The 18618-nt window shown below is 44.3% G+C and overlaps 1 protein-coding gene across 4 annotated transcripts in view; it reads left to right on the forward strand.

The window, feature by feature from the left end:
* Window positions 1–11120, forward strand: part of C1QTNF7 (C1q and TNF related 7) — a 96125-nt gene extending 85005 nt beyond the window's left edge. For 3 of the 4 annotated variants that reach the window (XM_028507070.2, XM_028507071.2, XM_036018888.1), the window contains exons 2-3: window positions 3090–3335; window positions 9007–11120. In XM_028507070.2, the coding sequence (XP_028362871.1) occupies window positions 3090–3335; window positions 9007–9638 (878 nt within the window). In that variant the 3' untranslated portion in view covers window positions 9639–11120. Of the gene's footprint in view, window positions 1–1298; window positions 1389–3089; window positions 3336–9006 lie in introns of those variants that run through there. The other variant, XM_036018894.1, reaches the window with a different exon arrangement.
* Window positions 11121–18618: the final 7498 nt, after the last annotated feature.

Here is an 18618-nt window from a genome sequence, read left to right on the forward strand (position 1 = left end):
GCTACATCATTGTGCTTTTCTTCTCAAGCCGCAGGCCAGAGAGAGAGAGAGCCCTCTCATGACCCTCCTGCTCCCTTCCAAGCCACATGGTCAAGAGAACGAGGCTGCCCTGCGCTTGAGTTTAAATCCCAGCCTGCCCTTCCTCTGTAACCCCACTTCCAACTCCTCCCACAAAGGGTTACGCTTGCCCATCCTCTTGTTTCTTCTGTCATTCTCCAGCTGCCATGGTTAATCTGGGCAGGCATGGCTCTATGATGCAGGGGAACCTCCTTCCTGCTGTCGCACAGGCACAGCCACCGGGGAACTGACTCCAGGCTACATCATGGGTTGAAGTCACACCCATCTCCCTTGTCCCCAGTGCGGCAGTCTAACTATTTAGCCACCACTGTCCAGCAGTTATTGATATGCAAAGTACCTCTCAACCAGTGTGTCTGCTTCCGCATCCCCCTAGTGATGGCTGTGGGGGGTTTTCCTGTATTCCTGGACTCCCCAAGTTCTGAACCTCATTCCATACCTGTTTACCATGAGGCTTTTGACAGGCTTTTAAGTGAAATAAGGAACCATTACAGAGTGATGCCACTACAGTTTTCCATTTTAATCCATCCCCATTTGTCATCCTGATGAACTGAGTTCCAAAACTGGACCGGCCACTCAGAACCACACCGTCATCACTCATCAGGCACCAGAACCCATTGTTCCTCGATTCCGATGAAGATTGTGAACAGATAATCATTCTGAGAGCCTTTCGAAAAATTCCAACTGAGGATGCTTCCAGCACTTAGACTACTGTACAGGAAATAGCCTAGTGCACTTGTCCATGAGACGCAAACTATTCATCCTGCGAATGCATCTGTTCCCATTGTGTTAGCTTAACCCTCCGTTGAGCACCTCATGCCTGGCTATTGAAAATAGTAATACCCTCAGTTACAAGCACACCTAAACTTTCTGCTTCTTCCATCCACCATGACTGAGACCCTCACCGCATGCTTCTTTGTAGACTGATGGCTGGCTCACCTTTTCGTCTGTGTCTGAGATGTCACTGCCCGAAGTGACTTCTTTCCAGGTCATTTCAATTCCCTCTTTGAACCAACTCCTGGCCTGAGCTGCAGCATCGCATCCTGCGTCTGCAGGTTAACAGCTTTTTTATGACTATCTTGTATGAGCACGTTCTCAAATCCCTTCTCAAAGCCTCCTCTGGTTAGTTTTTTTACAAGAAAGAAGAACTAGCAATGTGATTATTGCATCTTTTCTTAATTGTGGCAGGAAGTGGAGGTAGAAGCCTCTTCCATTTCCTTCGTCTGACATGCATGTGAATGAGTGGCTGTGTTTTTAGCAGATCCACTAGGCTTTTCAGAAACTGCCTTAATCCAATTTGAGCCGTAGAATCAGTAATCTTGAATATTTTTATTGAATTTATTGGGGTGACATTGGCTAATAAAATTATATAGGCTCCAAGTGTGCAATTCTACTTGAGCTTGTGCTGTATAAGAAATCAAGCATGATAAAGATGTTGATTTGGGGGAAAGGGCCCACTGGTAACATGGAAATGTGCTCAAGGAGACAGAGCCTATATTTGGATAAGTTGTTTCAGTTTTTCACGAATCAGATGTCTAGGAATCAGATCTATTTCAAACCACATGTGCACACTGTTTTTCTTGGGTTGTCATTCCTATGATCTGGCAAATTTCTGGGTCTAATTCCAAGATGTTGCAATTTCCCCATGGGTACCATAAAACTGGTACAGTGCGCCTGGTTCATTTTCTGATGTGTCTGTCCAAAGATGCAAAGAAACTTGATCTGATTGCTTCCCCTACATTCTCTAATTTTCTCCTTGGGTAAATATATATCAGGCATATACACCAAGCATTGCACAGACTTCCTGTTAAAGCAGAGGTCCAACTATCTAAAAACTACTCCTTCATGTGGCCCCCGAACAGCACATATACATGCTGCCAATCCAAGACGCCGCTAATGCTAAGGACATTTAGCGTAGAAAATCAGGTGCCCCCAGCCTACACTGCACACTCTCCAGCCTATATGCCAAATGGCATGACAGTAAATGACCCATCACTCTCAGCTGCCAGGCTCAAGAGGGGGAGAAACCAAGTCCTACCAGATCACAGCTACAGCGACCTGTTGCCTGCCTCCCTCGGAGCACCTGGCACTGTGCACGCTTTGACTTTGCTCAGCTCTTTAATGGAGCCCCGGTGCCGACAGCTTAATGGGACACCATGGCACTGTACCCTGCAGATTTTAAATTAAAGTCTGGGCCCCCCTCAAGACATGCAGAGTGCTCCAATTAACACTAATTGGCACTGCACATGCTTTTTTAGTGAAAAACATGGTTTTCCTAAAAATTCCACTTTCTTTATCCTGCTTTAAAAAGCCCAGAAATTCTGAGAAGACCACCAGGGAGGGATGCATGCAAAGATCAGATACAAGGATTCTAGTACGGTGTATATATTGGCAGAGAACTGGAAAGAACTGTCCATAGTGGGGAATTCTGTCCATAAATGAGAGTAGAGGCAAATCAAATCCAACAGTGATTTTAATGTTATGAATAATTTTTGACGTGAGCAGGAGCTTGGGATATATTGTTAAGTGAAAAGAGGTGGGGAAGAGCATGAATGACATGATACCACTTTTCTTCTTTGGCATAGAAAAAAAGAGAGGAAGGATGTAGATATCAAAATGTGAAGACATTATCCTCAGGTGGTGAGAATAATGTTGATATTTATATTATTCATTTGCATCCCTAATTTAAAAAAAATGCATTACTTTGGCAAAAAGAAAACATTGTTTAGCAAAGTCCGTCAGTGGTTCCTGCAGAATGATGCCACAAAGGGATTTAGTATGAAATTTTTTAAATCGATCCTTCATCTCCACCATCCCTGTGTGGGGCACTCAGAGCTCCCCACCAATGATACGTTGATAGTTTCCAACAGAATGATGAGAGTGAACAGTGGTTTCTCACCTTCGTGGAAAGGTGAGCACTGAAAAGACTTGTTGCAAATGCCCATTCTCCTGCTCATTTGCACCAAAACCCCACCCCCGAGGGTGCATTTATGTCTTGTGTGTTTTTCTTGCAGAGCCCAAGATGTTTGTCTTGCTCTATGTTACAAGTTTTGCCATTTGTGCAAGTGGGCAACCTCGGGGTAATCAGTTCAAAGGAGAGAACTACTCCCCGAAATACATCTGTAGTATCCCCGGCTTACCTGGACCTCCAGGCCCCCCTGGAGCAAATGGCTCCCCTGGGCCCCACGGTCGGATCGGCCTTCCAGGAAGAGATGGAAGAGACGGCAGAAAAGGAGAAAAAGGAGAAAAGGGGGCTGCAGGTAATGAATGATGAGGCTCTGTGGAACATCCCCTCCTTCACCCCACATGAACACTGCCCCCTTTCTTTGTTGCTTTTTCTCATGGGAATCGTTCCTTAAATCCCTCCTCTACGTCACCGTGGTTAATCCTAACAGTCGCTTGCACCTTGACTATGCATCAGGCTCTGCTCCCAACTCTTCGCGTGCATTCTCATTTCATTGTAGTGGCAACTCTTTCAGGCGGAAGTCCTCCAGTTTTATAGATGAGAATACTGAGCAATGCCGCGGTCCAGTGAGTCACTGAAGATGAAGAGCATTGCTAGTGGCTGGCAGAGCTGGGTTCCAACATCGGGTGTCATGCCCACTGCACTGTTACAGCCAGCAGGCAGTGGCTGTGTGTGAGAGGGCACTGTGGATGGACAGACAGATGGACAGGAAGGGAGAGGAAACAGAGGCAGAGTTAGGGGCCAGAAGCGTGGGTGCCATCCTGCTCTGCACTGACACCCTGAGCAAAGACACACAAAGGGCTTCCGGGTTTTCTTTCTCAAAGATGAAATGACAACGGCACAGGACAGCATACCTCTTTCCTAGTTTATCACTTTCCCACCTGTCCTATAGCAGTGAGGAAAAAAAGAAATTTCTTAAGGCTCTTTATAGCAACGCAATGTCCCCTAGTCTTTCAGTAATCTTCACGTTTTTCTGACAAAAAAATTTGGCCCAGGAAGCTTGCCAGTTTTTGCAATCCTTCAGAGTAAAACAAATTAAAATTCTAGAGAGGCCATGTTCGCCCTGAAAGAGGAAGCGATTTGGAATCAATCTTTGAAAACGTGTTTCTAAGCATAAAAGCTGGGACAGGAGATAGGCAGAAAATGTCAATAGATCGAAGAAACGGGTCTCTCTGTAGTCATGGTGCCTCGTTTTGTCCTGTGCTGTGAAACAATATAATACATATTCAAATTATTGGCTGATAATTCATTTCTGAATTTGTCACGCACTGCATATTTGGCAAATCAGCAGCTACCGAATCATAACTATTGTTCAACATTAGATAAATAATCTTTAGGTAGAAGTTCAATATCACATTAAAAAACATTAGGTTGGAAATTAAATCTTATCTTTCAAACCCTTCTCTCCAGCAGCACCTACGAGCACTACTCACTGCTGTGAGTGCTGTCCTGGTCATGAGTGTCCTTGAAATAACATGAGGATCGTAATGAGGTATTAGCAACCCTTTCCGTTTACTGTGCCTGGAAGCAATAATACAGTGATTGCACAAACATGCCTTGGAGTCAGCAAGACTTAGGATAAAATCTTGGCTCCTTTGGTTACTACTTAGTATCATGGGCAAATAGCCTCTTTGAGCCTTGTTTTCCTCATTTACAAATGAGGGATAGTAAGGGTGACTGGGAAGATTAAGAACAATAATGCATGTAAAACAAACAATAGAGTAAGTGCCATGTGGTAAGCATTCGGTAAATGTTAGCTGCTGTTGCTTAAGACATTGGGATCTGCAAATATGAGTCATAGCTAAGTTCGTGAATACTCAAAGCTACAGAATAAACTTGAAATGAGTGATCTGGTTTACGAAGTAGTTCTAGTGCTATTTAAAGACATGTTTATGGGTATACATTCCGATTACACCAGGTGTTCAGAATTGCTACCATTTTAACCCTGTACGAGGCCAGCTACACCCCCCCCCCATATTTATCCATCCATATATTCATTTATCCACTCACACATTACTCATTCCACAAGATTGTTGTATGCCTATTGCTATCCACAATTGTTCTCGACGAGGGTTTTGCAGCCTCCACACTAATGACACTTTGGACTGAATCATTACTTACTGAGGGGTGATGACCCTGTGCACTGTACGACATGTAGCAGCACCCCACTACATCCCAGTGACTCCCCCACCAACTGCGATGACCAAAATGTCTCAACGTTACCAACTCTCCCATAGCAGGCATTGCAAAATCGCTCCTGGTTGAGAACACTGTTCTGGACACTGAGAACACAAATCGGAATACAACGTTGTCCTTCCTTACTAAGCAAACATCTGGGCATGGGAGGTCAATACGGAAAAACACAGTCACAGTAGTATATCATCATCATCATCACCATCACCATCATCATAACCATTTCTTAAGAAGGTAATATACCTATGTGTCAGAAATTTTACCTTTAATACTTATGGTCCACCATAATCCTATTAGCAATTATTATAATCAACCATATTAGTAATGTTACAAATGAAAAAAATGGGGATTTAAAAATAAAATGACTTTCCCAACCTGGGATTATTTAAATCCAGTGTCCACATATCCATGTGTGAGAATATGCCCCAGCTAAGAGAGGAAGGGTAAGACTGCCTGCCTTTGCGGTGGATGAAGAGAAACACCCCTTACTGACAGATAAGAGCCACGGAGTCCTGGGGCTTAGGGACACGCTTTGAATACGGCTGGAGGATGGCACACAAAGCCGAGAGCTTCTTCTCCCTGTCCCCACCTCAGTGACCCCACACGGGTCTTCTCATCCACATGCCCTTGGGGAACATCCCCACCACATTTACCCCAACCACGTGCAAGCAGAATCAGCATAATCTTTTGTTTAATTTCCCTATTCTAAAGTACAAACACACAGCTCATTATACTGAATTGTAAACTTTCTGTTAAAATATTTGTCTCCTTCACTGGTCTATAGCAATTACTGTTGTAGCATATTATTCACATTGAATTTAATCTGCATGTGTATCCACATAAATGTCTTCAAATAATAGGAGAACCCCCTCATGAAATGGGTAATTCTGGTTTATTTCATGGCTTTGGGTATTATGAACTTAGCTGAGATCCATATTTGCAGATCACAGTACAACACACAGGAATAGCGAACTTGAAGGCAGAACAGGTGGCATTCATGGCGATGTCTCACTTAGCCCCTGGTACCCTGCCCGACACACAGCAGATGGTCAGCCAGCATGAGATGGTTTAGGCGGATGCATGCATGCACACATAAATCTCTGGATGCATGGGTGGGTGCATGGATGGATGGATGGAAGAAAGAAATGGCATTAAAAAAATTCTTTGTAAGCCCACATCATAGAGTTAAGAAGAAATCCTTTCTCTCCAAGCTTCAGTACCTAAATGCAGATAATACTTTCTCCACGATTCTCTTCTCTACACAGTCATGTCCGAGTAGGGAGAGGGAGGATGATGTATCCCTTCTTTCTACCCTCCGTTAATTGGCCCTGAGCACAGGGGTAAATCCGCATGCAAACAGGAAGAATCATTATAAGTTATTATAGCTGGTCCCTGATTATCTAACCCCCAGCAGTGCAGCATCATCAATAACTACAAAAACTCCAAAGGCTGAAATTGTGAAGACCTTTTTACGGTAAAATCACATCTCAGTATTTATGGTTTGATCTCAAAGAATTTCCAATAGGATGAGACCTCCAGTGACCCAGTCCAATACCTTCATTTCAAGGTCTGAGAAACTCAAGTCAGAGAGAGGAAACCCCTCTGTCAAGTTCACTCCACTCACAGCTGAACTAGGTTTCATGGCTAATCCGCTGAGTCACTGTTTACTGCTTTCCCCATCAGGTTTGAAACGGATTAGGATCTAATTTCTTCATATTACAAATGGAGCATCTGGAACCCAGACAAGAACTGACTTGCCCAAAGTTATGGAGAAAAAAGGATTTGAGCACATAATGAAATTTAGTGGTCAAGTTGTTGCTGATGCCAAAATGTTTTTTTTTAAATTAATGCATCAAAAGTCACTGAGGAAGATAGCAAAAGTTAAGCTGCTATTGAAGATAAACTTATAATTTAGAACTTGTCTTTGACTTAAAAGTTAATTTATTAGCAAAATAACGCTCATGTTCTACTTCTTCCAAAAAAAAAAAGCAAATATTGAAATAGCAGACTATTATAACCATATTTCAAGAAATAAATACCAGATTGGGTTCTGGCTAGAGTCAGTGGAATTTCAATTTAAAAACAAATGTCATCTACATACAGCTAAAGAACAATTCTATGATCAGTAATTATGCTGATCTTTGTCGCAAAAAAAAAAATTGCTTTCATTATTAGCATCTTTTGTGCACCACAAATTGGCAAGCAGCACTTTTCCAAAATTATAGAAACAAAATATCTGATGTTTTAAAAGTAGGTTTTATTCTTTGCAAATTTACAATATCCAGAATGCTTATTGCTACATTTTCCAAATAAATGAAATGTGATCAAACTCCTACACCAATGCTTATGTAATATTCAAATAAATGATATCAAGGCTCTATCAAGATAAAAAGACTTAGCTTAATAAAAGTTCCTGAGAATAAACTACACAATTTATCAATGATATATTTTCCCTGACTACAAAAGTACATTAGAAATAACCAATAATTTGAATATTTTTGAGAAAATATCATTACACAGACATTATTTATGGAATGGATTTGGCCATAAAATTGAATGACCTTTTTAATGCTACTAATTCATTGCTATTATACCTGTGATTTAAAAATTAAACAGTTGTTGCTTAGCACTTTCAAGCCATAGTCACTATTTCTCTGCGTTTAGCCTATAGTTCATCTGGAGACATAAAAAAAAATTGGGCAAACAAAATATTTCACTATGGTGATTTTGAATTTGTTGAAATCTCTTCACAGCTACTATGTCTTTTCTATATGTGAGGAGACCCAGAGAAATTAAGGGATTTGCCTAAAACGATACAACCCTTAGCTGCAGAGCCAAACAGAATTTAGGATTCTTGATTCCAGCCCCAAAGGTAAGAGGCATTTTGATGGAGGGGAAGCATCATGAGGCTGAGACTTGGATTCCTGGCCCAGCCTTGCTTCCCCTCTGTGGGACTCAGTTTTCTCCCTCCAGGGAAAGGCTCACTGCACAGCGCTGGCGACCACTATTGTTGAGTGATTGTAGCACATGGATCCCTCACTATGCGCCAGGCACCCTTTACAATTTCACTCTGGCCACTGCCTGGAGAGGCGCAGGCTCCAGAGTCAGGCAGGCGTGAGGTCAGTCTGCGGCTTCGTCATTCACTAGCTCTGTTCCCGAGAGTCAACGGACTTTTCCATGGCTCGGTTTCCTCATGTACAGTAGAAGTAATAATAACTCCTAGTTCATGAAATTGTTGCAGAACTTAAAGAAGATAGTGCATGTAAATAAAATGCTGTTCTTGGTGCATGGGAAATGTTCAGTAAATACGAGCTGATCTCATTTTGATTCTTTTGTTATTTATACTCATAGTAGAATGGGGCGTGAGACAGCAGAGTTCTGAAGACCTGCCTGGTTCTGCCTGCCCCCCTGACTCTGCTCTGGGGGTAATGTCACCCTCCTTCTCCTTAAATTCCTCCTGTAGTGATAAGTCCTGCGTGTGGCTAATTTACCGACAGGTGATCCATCATCAGAATGATAGTTCATTATTTTAAATTAGTCAGGATGTAAATGACTTCCCACATAGTCAAGAAAATTCACTTGGAATTCTAATGGAAATTGTATATTTCCCTTTTAGGGTATTCATGATTCTTTAAAAGACTGACTGTTTGGGAGTATGCATTTGAAAGTTATCTGAAGAGACAAACTTAGGGTATTCTGGGACAATGTGGGCAAACGGTTTGCCACTCTATATTTAGAGGAACTATTGATTAAACTGCAAACTCTTTTTATAGGTTTAAGAGGCAAGACTGGACCTCTGGGCCTTGCCGGAGAGAAAGGAGACCAAGGGGAGACGGGGAAGAAAGGACCCATGGGCCCAGAGGGAGAGAAAGGAGAAGTGGGTCCCGCTGGACCTCCTGGACCAAAGGGAGACAGAGGAGAACAAGGGGACCCAGGGCTGCCTGGAGTTTGTAGATGTGGAAGCATCGTGCTCAAATCTGCCTTTTCCGTTGGCATCACAACCAGCTACCCAGAAGAAAGGCTACCCATCATATTTAACAAGGTCCTCTTCAACGAGGGAGAGCACTACAACCCCGCCACGGGGAAGTTCATCTGTGCTTTCCCAGGGATCTACTACTTTTCTTACGATATCACGTTGGCAAATAAGCACCTGGCCATTGGGCTGGTCCACAACGGGCAGTACCGGATAAAGACCTTCGACGCCAACACAGGGAACCACGACGTGGCTTCGGGGTCCACAGTCATCTATCTGCAGCCGGAAGATGAAGTCTGGCTGGAGATCTTCTTCACCGACCAGAACGGCCTCTTCTCAGACCCGGGCTGGGCGGACAGCTTGTTCTCCGGATTTCTACTGTACGTGGACACAGATTACCTGGATTCCCTATCAGAAGACGACGAGCTGTGATCAGGACAGCTGAGCGGGACATTCCAAAACCCGTGGGGGACATGCTTTTTGACTCAGTCTGGGGCCCTGGGAGGTGGCGAAACACAGAAGTGAAGTCCAAAGAGACTCCCACTCAGATTCCAGAGCGTTTACAGCCAGCTCTAGCGGAGCCTATTAAAATAAGATGAACCGCCAAACTGTGGAAAGCTAACCAAAATGAATTCTATAAAACAATAACCCAGGATATGAATTCTCTTGAAAACAGTGTTTATAAATATTTAAACAAATGCAAGACAACGTTAATAAAATTTTTATTAAATTCCCTGAGTGATAACACCACCTGGAAATGATATTGCCTCATTAAATCTTCATAAAATTACATGTTTGCCTGTTAGTTAAAAGAATCATAACATCGCAGACGGTCTTTGATAATTCTCAAAAGGCTATATAGTTAGTCAGAGACCAAAGGTAAGCAGTGCTGAGTAATTTGAAGCAAGTTAAAGTGAAGTCATAGTTTCCTTTTTAGTTATTTTTTCTTTCATGCTTGGACGTGAAGTGCAGAGTTTATTCTTGTACTGTTACTTATTTATTAATTACTATATTTGAAAGCGGCTACAACTGTAAATCTAATTTTGCCCCACCTTGTATATTTATTCAACAACTCTCTAGCTAAGCCTGCAGTGACCAGACAGACACTATGGTGCTGGGTCAGATGTAATAATGAGTTAAGACCAAGTCCCCACCTTCACACAGGCTTGCGTGTGATGATCCTATTGTCACCACTCCATGTGAGGAGCACCAAGGCAAACAGCAGACTGACTCCATGAGAGCCAGAAAACGTGGAAATACATTATGTGTGTCCAAGTGTGTGTCTCCAGATAGATGGAAGATATGCAAAGAAAATAAGGCATACAGTGGTGGCATGCTTCCCACGCCATCCTCAAAGCACCATTGGTATCTGCAAACAAGAAGGGGTGGAAACCGGGAGACAGAGGAGGCCTGGGAGGGGTAATGGAAACAAAGAGAAGCAAGGACCTGAGCCCGGGTTCTCCCGAGCCCATCAGCTTCACAGTTTGCCAAGACAAATATGTACCCTCTTAGCATTCTCACAGATAAGGGAATTTCTTTACACTGTGGTAAGGACATTGTGTCTTGGGGATTTTCTAGGTTTTGAATTCAGATAAAGCAAAGTGTCCAGAGATTTATGAGGGAGCTGATAGGAGGGGTGAGCAGGAGGGAGAGGGAGGGAGACCAGACGGCTGAGCAGATAGCTGTCCCTCCCAAGTCTCTCACTGCCCTGGTCCCACACTCCCTTGTGTCGGCCCCGTGTTCCCCACTGCACCGCAGCCCCTCAGTGAGTCTCACCCGTGATTCTGTCATCTGCCACTCCCTTGGCTGACAGCAACAGCACTCCCTTAGTCTCTCCTTTTTGTATCTTCCAACCCTCTGTCCATGCATTCCTCTCTCTGATCTTCCATTTAATAAATTTTTTAATGCTTCTTATGTGTGAATTGTCATGGTAGGTTCTTTGAAGGTGAAGGAACAACAAGATAACAGTGGCACAGTCCCTGCCATCAACTTTGAAATGGTACAAGAAAAGAAAAGCAAGCACATGCTAAAATATGCTAAGCACTGCCCTGGCTGGCATAGCTCAGTGGATTGAGCATGGGCTGCGAACCAAAGCATCGCAGGTTCGATTCCCAGTCAGGGCACATGCCTGGGTTGCAGGCCACGGCCCCCAGCAACCACACATTGATGTTTCTCTCTCTCACTCTCTCTTTCTTCCTCCCTTACCTCTCTAAAAATAAATAAAATCTTTAAAAAAAAGAGCACACAGTTCCTTAAAAAAATAATAAAATACACTAAGCACTAAATTGAGATAGAGACAAAATGCTGTGGAAGGAATGCTTGGGAGAAATGTTTAGTCCCACATTAGGAGGTGAGAGAGGAGAGCTAGGGAAGTCTCTGTTCCCTGGGCCCAAATTGATGGACAGAAGTTGGAGCAGTCAAACTGGGGGAAAGGGCACTTGAGACGGAGACAATGGGACAAATCATGAGAGTGAGAACAGGTAGCCAGAGAAGGAATCTGGGAGCCATATTTGCAAGAACCTTGAATGCCAACCTGAGGGTTGGGGCATTTATTTACGAAAAAACGTGGAGCCCCTGTGTGTCCCAGAGCTGGGGGCTGCCACTGTCAGAGGTGAAGTTCACAGTTACCGAGCAGCTGTGCATAAGGACAATGCCTGCTTCTCCCATCTTCCAGGCCTCCCTTGCTTCTGTCATCAGCCACTGCCTCCGCTCCTTTATCCACTGGTTCCTCTGTTTCTGTGTCAAGACATGGATCTGGCAGACCCAGGGCAACAGCCCTTACACAAAGACTGAGCAAAGGTGGTTCAAGGTAGTCACCTGCCTACACATAACACCTGAACCGAGAATTCCAAACTATAAACTGTAAAAATCTGCCAACAGAAGAAGCTAATCTGGGCCCTTTGAAGACTATGGAATTTGCTGGAAAAACTAGAAATGGAGAAGTTATTGTTGATAGTCATGACCAAGGAGATTATTATGTAATTCAAACTTTTTTCGATCATGATTCATTAGTGCATTCATTTTGGGGACATTGTTTACTTGCTTATATTTTAAATGTTTCCATCACCTTCATTAAAAAGCCTACTTTGAGTAGATTTTTAAACTAAAAATTCTTTAGCTCATTCTAAGCCTGGAGGTAAATTTTATTTTGAAATATCTCGTGGGATGGGTTTGGGGGTCAGAGAGCTAAAGTGGAAAATGAAAGGCTATTTTAGCATTAAAGTGATAAACTTTTAAGCAAATGTAGGTGTCTTTTATTCCTTAAAAAATACAAATACACTTTATCCACACTTATGGATATTTATGGAAAGGAATTAGAAGAGCAATTTTGGTTTAAAACATTCCAAGCCTCGTTCCAATCATTCTTATTAAGGGCTGACTTGGAATGGATATGCACTAAGAAATATTTATTACTAGATATTATCTCATTCCAAAATGATCTAAAGCCACTTACAAAGATAGACACAATACAGAAAGAACACATGAGCCAGAGCAAGTGAGAATAAAAGAACAAAACAAAGAAGAAAGAGTGAGGCTGATACAAAACTGTGTGTAAATGCACTTGTACCCGTGTTACACATTTATAGGACACGTATGTTTCCTTGTACCTGCTGCGTGTCCAGATAACTTATTATTGTGAATGATGTTGCTTCTGGTGAAAAAAAATCCATCAACTTGCCCTGGCTGGCATAGCTCAGTGGATTGAGCGTGGGCTGCGAACCAGCCATCGCAGGTTCAATTCCCAGTCAGGGCACATGCCTAGGTTGCAGGCCATGGCCCCCAGCAACCGCACTTTGATGTTTCTCTCTCTCTTTCTTTCTCTCTCCCTTCCCTCTCTAAAAATAAATAATAAATAAAATATTTATAAAAGAATTCCATCAAGTCTGAATACACATGCGATCCATATTTTTTTTCTGATATTCATACCCAACTCCCATCTGAAGGACCACCCTCACTCACATCTGAGGCCTTTGAGCTTCCAGGTGGAATTGGTTCCTGCAGTATGTGAATCTCAGGCCTGACCTATCAGAGCGAACATTTTTCTCACCAAAAGAACTGGAGCAGGTGACTCAATCAGAGCCAATGAGGTTTTGTTGGACTTTTACAGGAAGTAAATCTCATTCTTCTCTACCAGACTCAAGCCTGTGAACCTCTATCAGCCACCTTACCATCACAAATCAGACCATTTGAGAATGGAGCCATGCACGGGTGAAGCAAAGAAATAGAGATAAAGGGGGGGAAATAGGCCTTAGAGTCATAATTTGAACCCTGATCTGGACATGTCTGCAGCCATCCCTTCGTTTAAAGTTTTCAGTTATGGTAACCATTAAATGCTATTTTTGCTTAAGCTTTTTGAGGTGAGTATTTGGTCACTTGCAAAAGATGTTATCCTACCTAATATTTTTTTCATTTTATTACTTATTTTTATAGACAGGGGGAGGGAGGGAGAAAAAGAGGGAAAGAACATAGATCTCATCCAGCGTGCTCCCCAACTGGGGACCAGGCCCACAACTCGGGCATGTGCCTTGATCAGGAATAGAACCGGTGACCATTCACTTTGAGAGACAATGCTCAACTAACTGAGCCATGCCGGTCAGGGCTAGCCTACCTAATGTTAGCACAAACACCCCTTAGCAAAGCACGCTAAGCATTTTGGGATCTCGCCTCTGCCTACTGTTATAGTCCCATCTCCAGAGTTACCCACATGCAACCTATAATGCAAACAGACGCAGAAAACTGCACTTCTGGAATGCCTTGCTCTCACATGCCTCAGACCCTGCAAACGTGTGGTTTCCTTTGTTCGTAACGCCATCGCTGTCCTTGTCTGGTTGACTAGCTCATCTTCCAAGGATCAGCTTGAAAGTTACTTTCTTTTTTCTTGCCCTGTGCCCAACGGGAATCACCGGTGACCTTGTGTCTGTGTGTCTTCCCTACCACCCGGGATTTAGTGTATAGTCACGGTAGCAATGGCGAACACTTACGGAGTGCTCTTTCAAGTGTTTTACATGTATTAGTTCACTTTGACCTTCGATTTATTCTCCCCACTTTACAGATGAGGAAACTGAGAGACAGAGGGGATAAGAAATGTGTGTAGTAAATCAGTAAATAGTACGTGGCACAGTAGACCTGGGGAATCTGGCCCCAGAGCCCATGTTCCTAACCACCATGCTGGGTCCTTATCCTATTTCACACTCGTGGCACAATAGTGCCATCACTGTATTCCTGAGACATTTCTGGGACTGTACGCAATGCCTGCCATGATCTATGCTCAATAAAAATGTGATGAACTAGTCAGCCACAAGTTCTTTTCAGTCACAATTGTTACATTCGGAAGAAGAGAGAGAGACCACAATAGAAAAGCCCTATGCTCGTCCTGTGCATTCATCAAGAATCTTGAGATGACAGAGGCCAGAATACAACTCCAGCTGGCTCAAGACAGAGGGCACTCATGGAAACAACCTAAAATTCTAGAGCCAGATCTGGGCGCTCATCCATTTCACCAGGATTTTACCTCCCACCCCGCGAAGCCGCTCTTGCTAGTGCAAACCTCCCCTTCAGGCAGGCCCTCTGTGGCAAAGACAGCCACCAGGAAAACAATACATATGCTTCCCTTTCTCTTTCTCAGTAGTCCCAGCAAAAGACCTGGGCAGGACAGTCTTTCGGTTCTGATTGGTCCTGCTGGAGTCATCCCTCAACCGACGATTGGTCAAAGGGATGCGCTCTCCCCATTGGCCACTCCTATGTAACACGTCTACCCCTAGAGCCAGACACAGAATCAGTCCTCAATCACATGGTCTGGGGGATGGGGGAGAGGTTGCTCCCCAAAGGAAATTGAAGGTGCCAGGTCTAGAAGAGGCGAGTTTGGGTGATGGACAGTCAAAAACAACAGGCGACTTCTATAGGCTGTTTCCACATGAAATCAAAACCATGTTTATTTTTGTCTGCATGATGCAACATAAATGTGTTACTAGGATAACTTTTCCCTGAGAGAATCTAATTTTTATGACATTGGCTCAGAATTGACCAAATATTTTGGACTACCCGAACCGGGCATCTGCGGTGATCTCACGCTGTAGGCTGTCATAATGTCGCTCCCCATCGACGCTTCTCGTGAAAGAACATGTTATTCTCAGCTACAGTACTTCTTCTCCCCCAGCTTTCTGATTTTTTACATCAATACCCTGCTAATGTAACAGTTCATGCAATTCTCTTTGATAATTATGGAAAAGGAAAAGCGTTCTTGGAGATGAGTCTCTTTCCGGAATCGAAAAAGGGCCCATAAATGCAAGTCATTGTTCTGTCAGCAGTCACATGACTGGGAGGAGGGATTAAAAAGCCGTTCTAGGTTACCAGCTGCACTGATGTCACGTTTCACTTCTGGTTTCCGGAACCACCGTGAATCAATGCCTAGGGATGCCAGCAGTAGTATCCCTTCACTCTGGGCCTGCTGAGTGACCGGCACCATGCTGCGTCCTTTGAGCACGGTGCCTCATTTTATTCTCAGAAAAAGCGGGATCTCTCCCCTCCCCGTATCCCCTAGAAGGAGGAAGATTGCTATGGGCGTGTCAGCAGCCCCAGTGCTGGGATATTGATCGAGCAAAGACAAGGAGGTCATCTCTTTAGAATGTGCCACTCAGGGTCCAACGTCAGGGCGCACTCATAAGTATTGTACTACGAAGAGTTGAATGGAAGAACTGTATTCAGAGGAGCAGGTGGGGTTGAAGAAACCTAGTCGGTATCCAAGGATTACCTGAGGTATCCTTGGATTAGTGACAGCAGGAACTTGTAGCCACCCCGGGGCCAGAGGGGAGGAAGCCACTGTGGTTGCCGAGTGCAGTGGAGACCTGGAGACGTGGCAAAAAGGACTGTCTTCCAGGAGCCACACCTGGAGAAGAACCTAGCCACTGCCGGAACAATGCAGAATCAACCTCCCGGCCACACTCTCCTTCTACCGCCCAGTCTCCTATCTGTACCTCCCACTGGTCAAATGCAATGACTCCAGGGAGGCAGAGGAGTCAGAGGAGGCTAGGTGTTGCCGTGCACAGAGATAGGCTTCCTGGGCAAAGAGCAGTGTGGAGACGGACAGAAAATGGGGAACTGGGGGGGTGGGAGCAAGTGGAAGTCAAACAGCTTCCCTCTTGATGTCTTCCCTGTCTAGATTCTCCCTAGCGCTGCAGGTTCTATAAAACTGGAGCCCCACCTGGAGAAGGGGAAAGGGGTCCCTTCCAGAGCTGCTCAGGCTGCCTGTCATGTGTGTCCCCGAATGCCCTCGGGTCTCAGAGAGGTCCAGCTCCAGCTCCACTTACAAAAACAAATTCCACAGGAGTTTGGGGGTCAGGGTCTTGCAGTATGGACCAGAAGCCCCCCTCCTAAACTTGCAACAGCCCCGGGCAGCAAGTTGAGCATCCTGGGCTTCAAGATTCTGACCAAGTAGCTTTTCAACTTCTCACAAGGTAAGTATCCCTTGCATTCAGCTAGAGATGAGAGTGGCAGGGCTCCAAGCCCCTAAGCCATTTGCCTCAGTCAGACCTTAATAAGCGTGATGTTCTTGCTCCTGCCTACCCACCTCCAGTGCCCATCCTGCCGTGAGCCCACCCATCTGCCTCTCAGGACCACATCCTTAAGACACACCTTCACAAACAGATCATTGCTCCATCGTGGGGTGGGGGAAGCCCCATTCCTCAATCTTCCTCCTTTAATGCTGGTAAACATCGCTTTCTTCCCACTTCATTCGGCAGGAAAGCCCACCAGACCATCTCATGCATGACCAAGATACTCAGTGTGCCCAGTCCAGGCGGCTCTGCAAACTCTGTAGAGCCCAAACTGTACCGACCACCCTCACTCTGGCCGAGAAACAGACGCTGACCCTGAGGACCAGTGCCGGGTCTGTGGGCCTGGGTTAGTTCTGCCTAAAGGGCCCCAGCCTGATATCAGTGGTATCAACAGCATCATTACGCTGCCGGAATATCCGGAAGCCTGAATTCCTCCCAGCTTTCCTCACAAGACAGGTCTTACAGCGCACACACACACACACACAGACTCTTCTCAGGATTAGTCCTAACAAAAGCCACTTTCCACAGGCATCACGAGTCCCTCAGCGTGGTCTGTAGAATGAGTCTAAGACATGCCAAACACATCAGGCAACTGAAAAGTCCTTTGGAAAAGAAAATTTAAAAGAAAACGTAATACTCATGATATGGGTTGTCCAAATGCTATACCAGGGTTTCCAGAGATACATGGACACTCCCTTTTCTTTTTGTTCTGCATCAGTGCTTCTCAAGCTCAGCAAAACCGATCACCCGCTGTTAATGCAGCCCTGTCCTGCGCATCTTAGGATGAGTCAGCAGGGTCCCTGGCCTCTGTCTAGGAAGGGCCAGTAGCTCCTCCTGTTCCGTCATGACTATGAACAATTTCTACGAACAGTGAAGATCAAATGTCCCCTGGAAGCAAAAGTGGCCCCAGCTGAGAACTTCTCCACAATCTGGTCTCGGTGACAGGGTCTACTCACTCTCTTCAGTCCACCTGCTGGACAACAACCGCTCTCCATCGGATCCTTCCTTTTATCCAGACATAGCAGCGTGGCTGGTCACCATTTCAGTAGGACATTCACTCCCCTCGGCCATCCCCTAGTTGGACGGCACCCTTTCCTGGAAGAAGCAGCAAGGAAATGCCCTCATCCCAACTCTCTCTCTCTTCCTCGAGCCAAAATGTGTCTATTTAGTTTTGTGTAAGATACTCAAATCACACTGTCTCCAATTTCTTTTTTTTAATCTTTTTTAATAATTTTTTTCCAAGATTTTATCTATTTATTTTTAGAGAGGGAAGGGAGAGAGACAGAGAGAAACATCAATGTGCGGTTGCTGGGAGCCATGGCCTGCAACCTAGGCATGTGCCCTGACTGGGAATCGAACCTGCAATGGCTGGTTCGCAGCCTGTGCTCAATCCACTGAGCTACGCCAGCCAGGGCTCCAATTTCTAAGAATGCCTATAAAATGGAAAACTGGGAAATAGCCTGGGTGTCTGATAATACAACAGTAGTTAAACGAGCTCTGTGACGTTCATCCACAAGTCATTCAAAGGGATGGGAACAAAGATGCATTGGCACTGTAAGATGCTCATGGCATACGAGCAGAAGAAAATAGATCACGAAAAACCACTTTCAGTAACTATCCCATATTTAAAGTAATAGGAATTTTAAAATTTCTACTCTTTGATTTTTGTTTTCATTTTTTCAAAGTAAACATATTTTACATAAAACTTTTTATATGAGCTCTTCCATGGGGCAGTTGCACATTACCGTGATCCCAAAGGGTTACAGAGAAAAAAAAATTCAAAGAAGCGAGAAGAAAGCCTAAAAGTGTAGGTCAAAGTGAGAAATGACTTCATCCTTAAACTTTTCTGGTGGTCTATC

The sequence above is a fragment of the Phyllostomus discolor genome, chromosome 1, assembly GCF_004126475.2.
Source record: "Phyllostomus discolor isolate MPI-MPIP mPhyDis1 chromosome 1, mPhyDis1.pri.v3, whole genome shotgun sequence".
Taxonomy (NCBI): Eukaryota; Metazoa; Chordata; class Mammalia; order Chiroptera; family Phyllostomidae; genus Phyllostomus; species Phyllostomus discolor.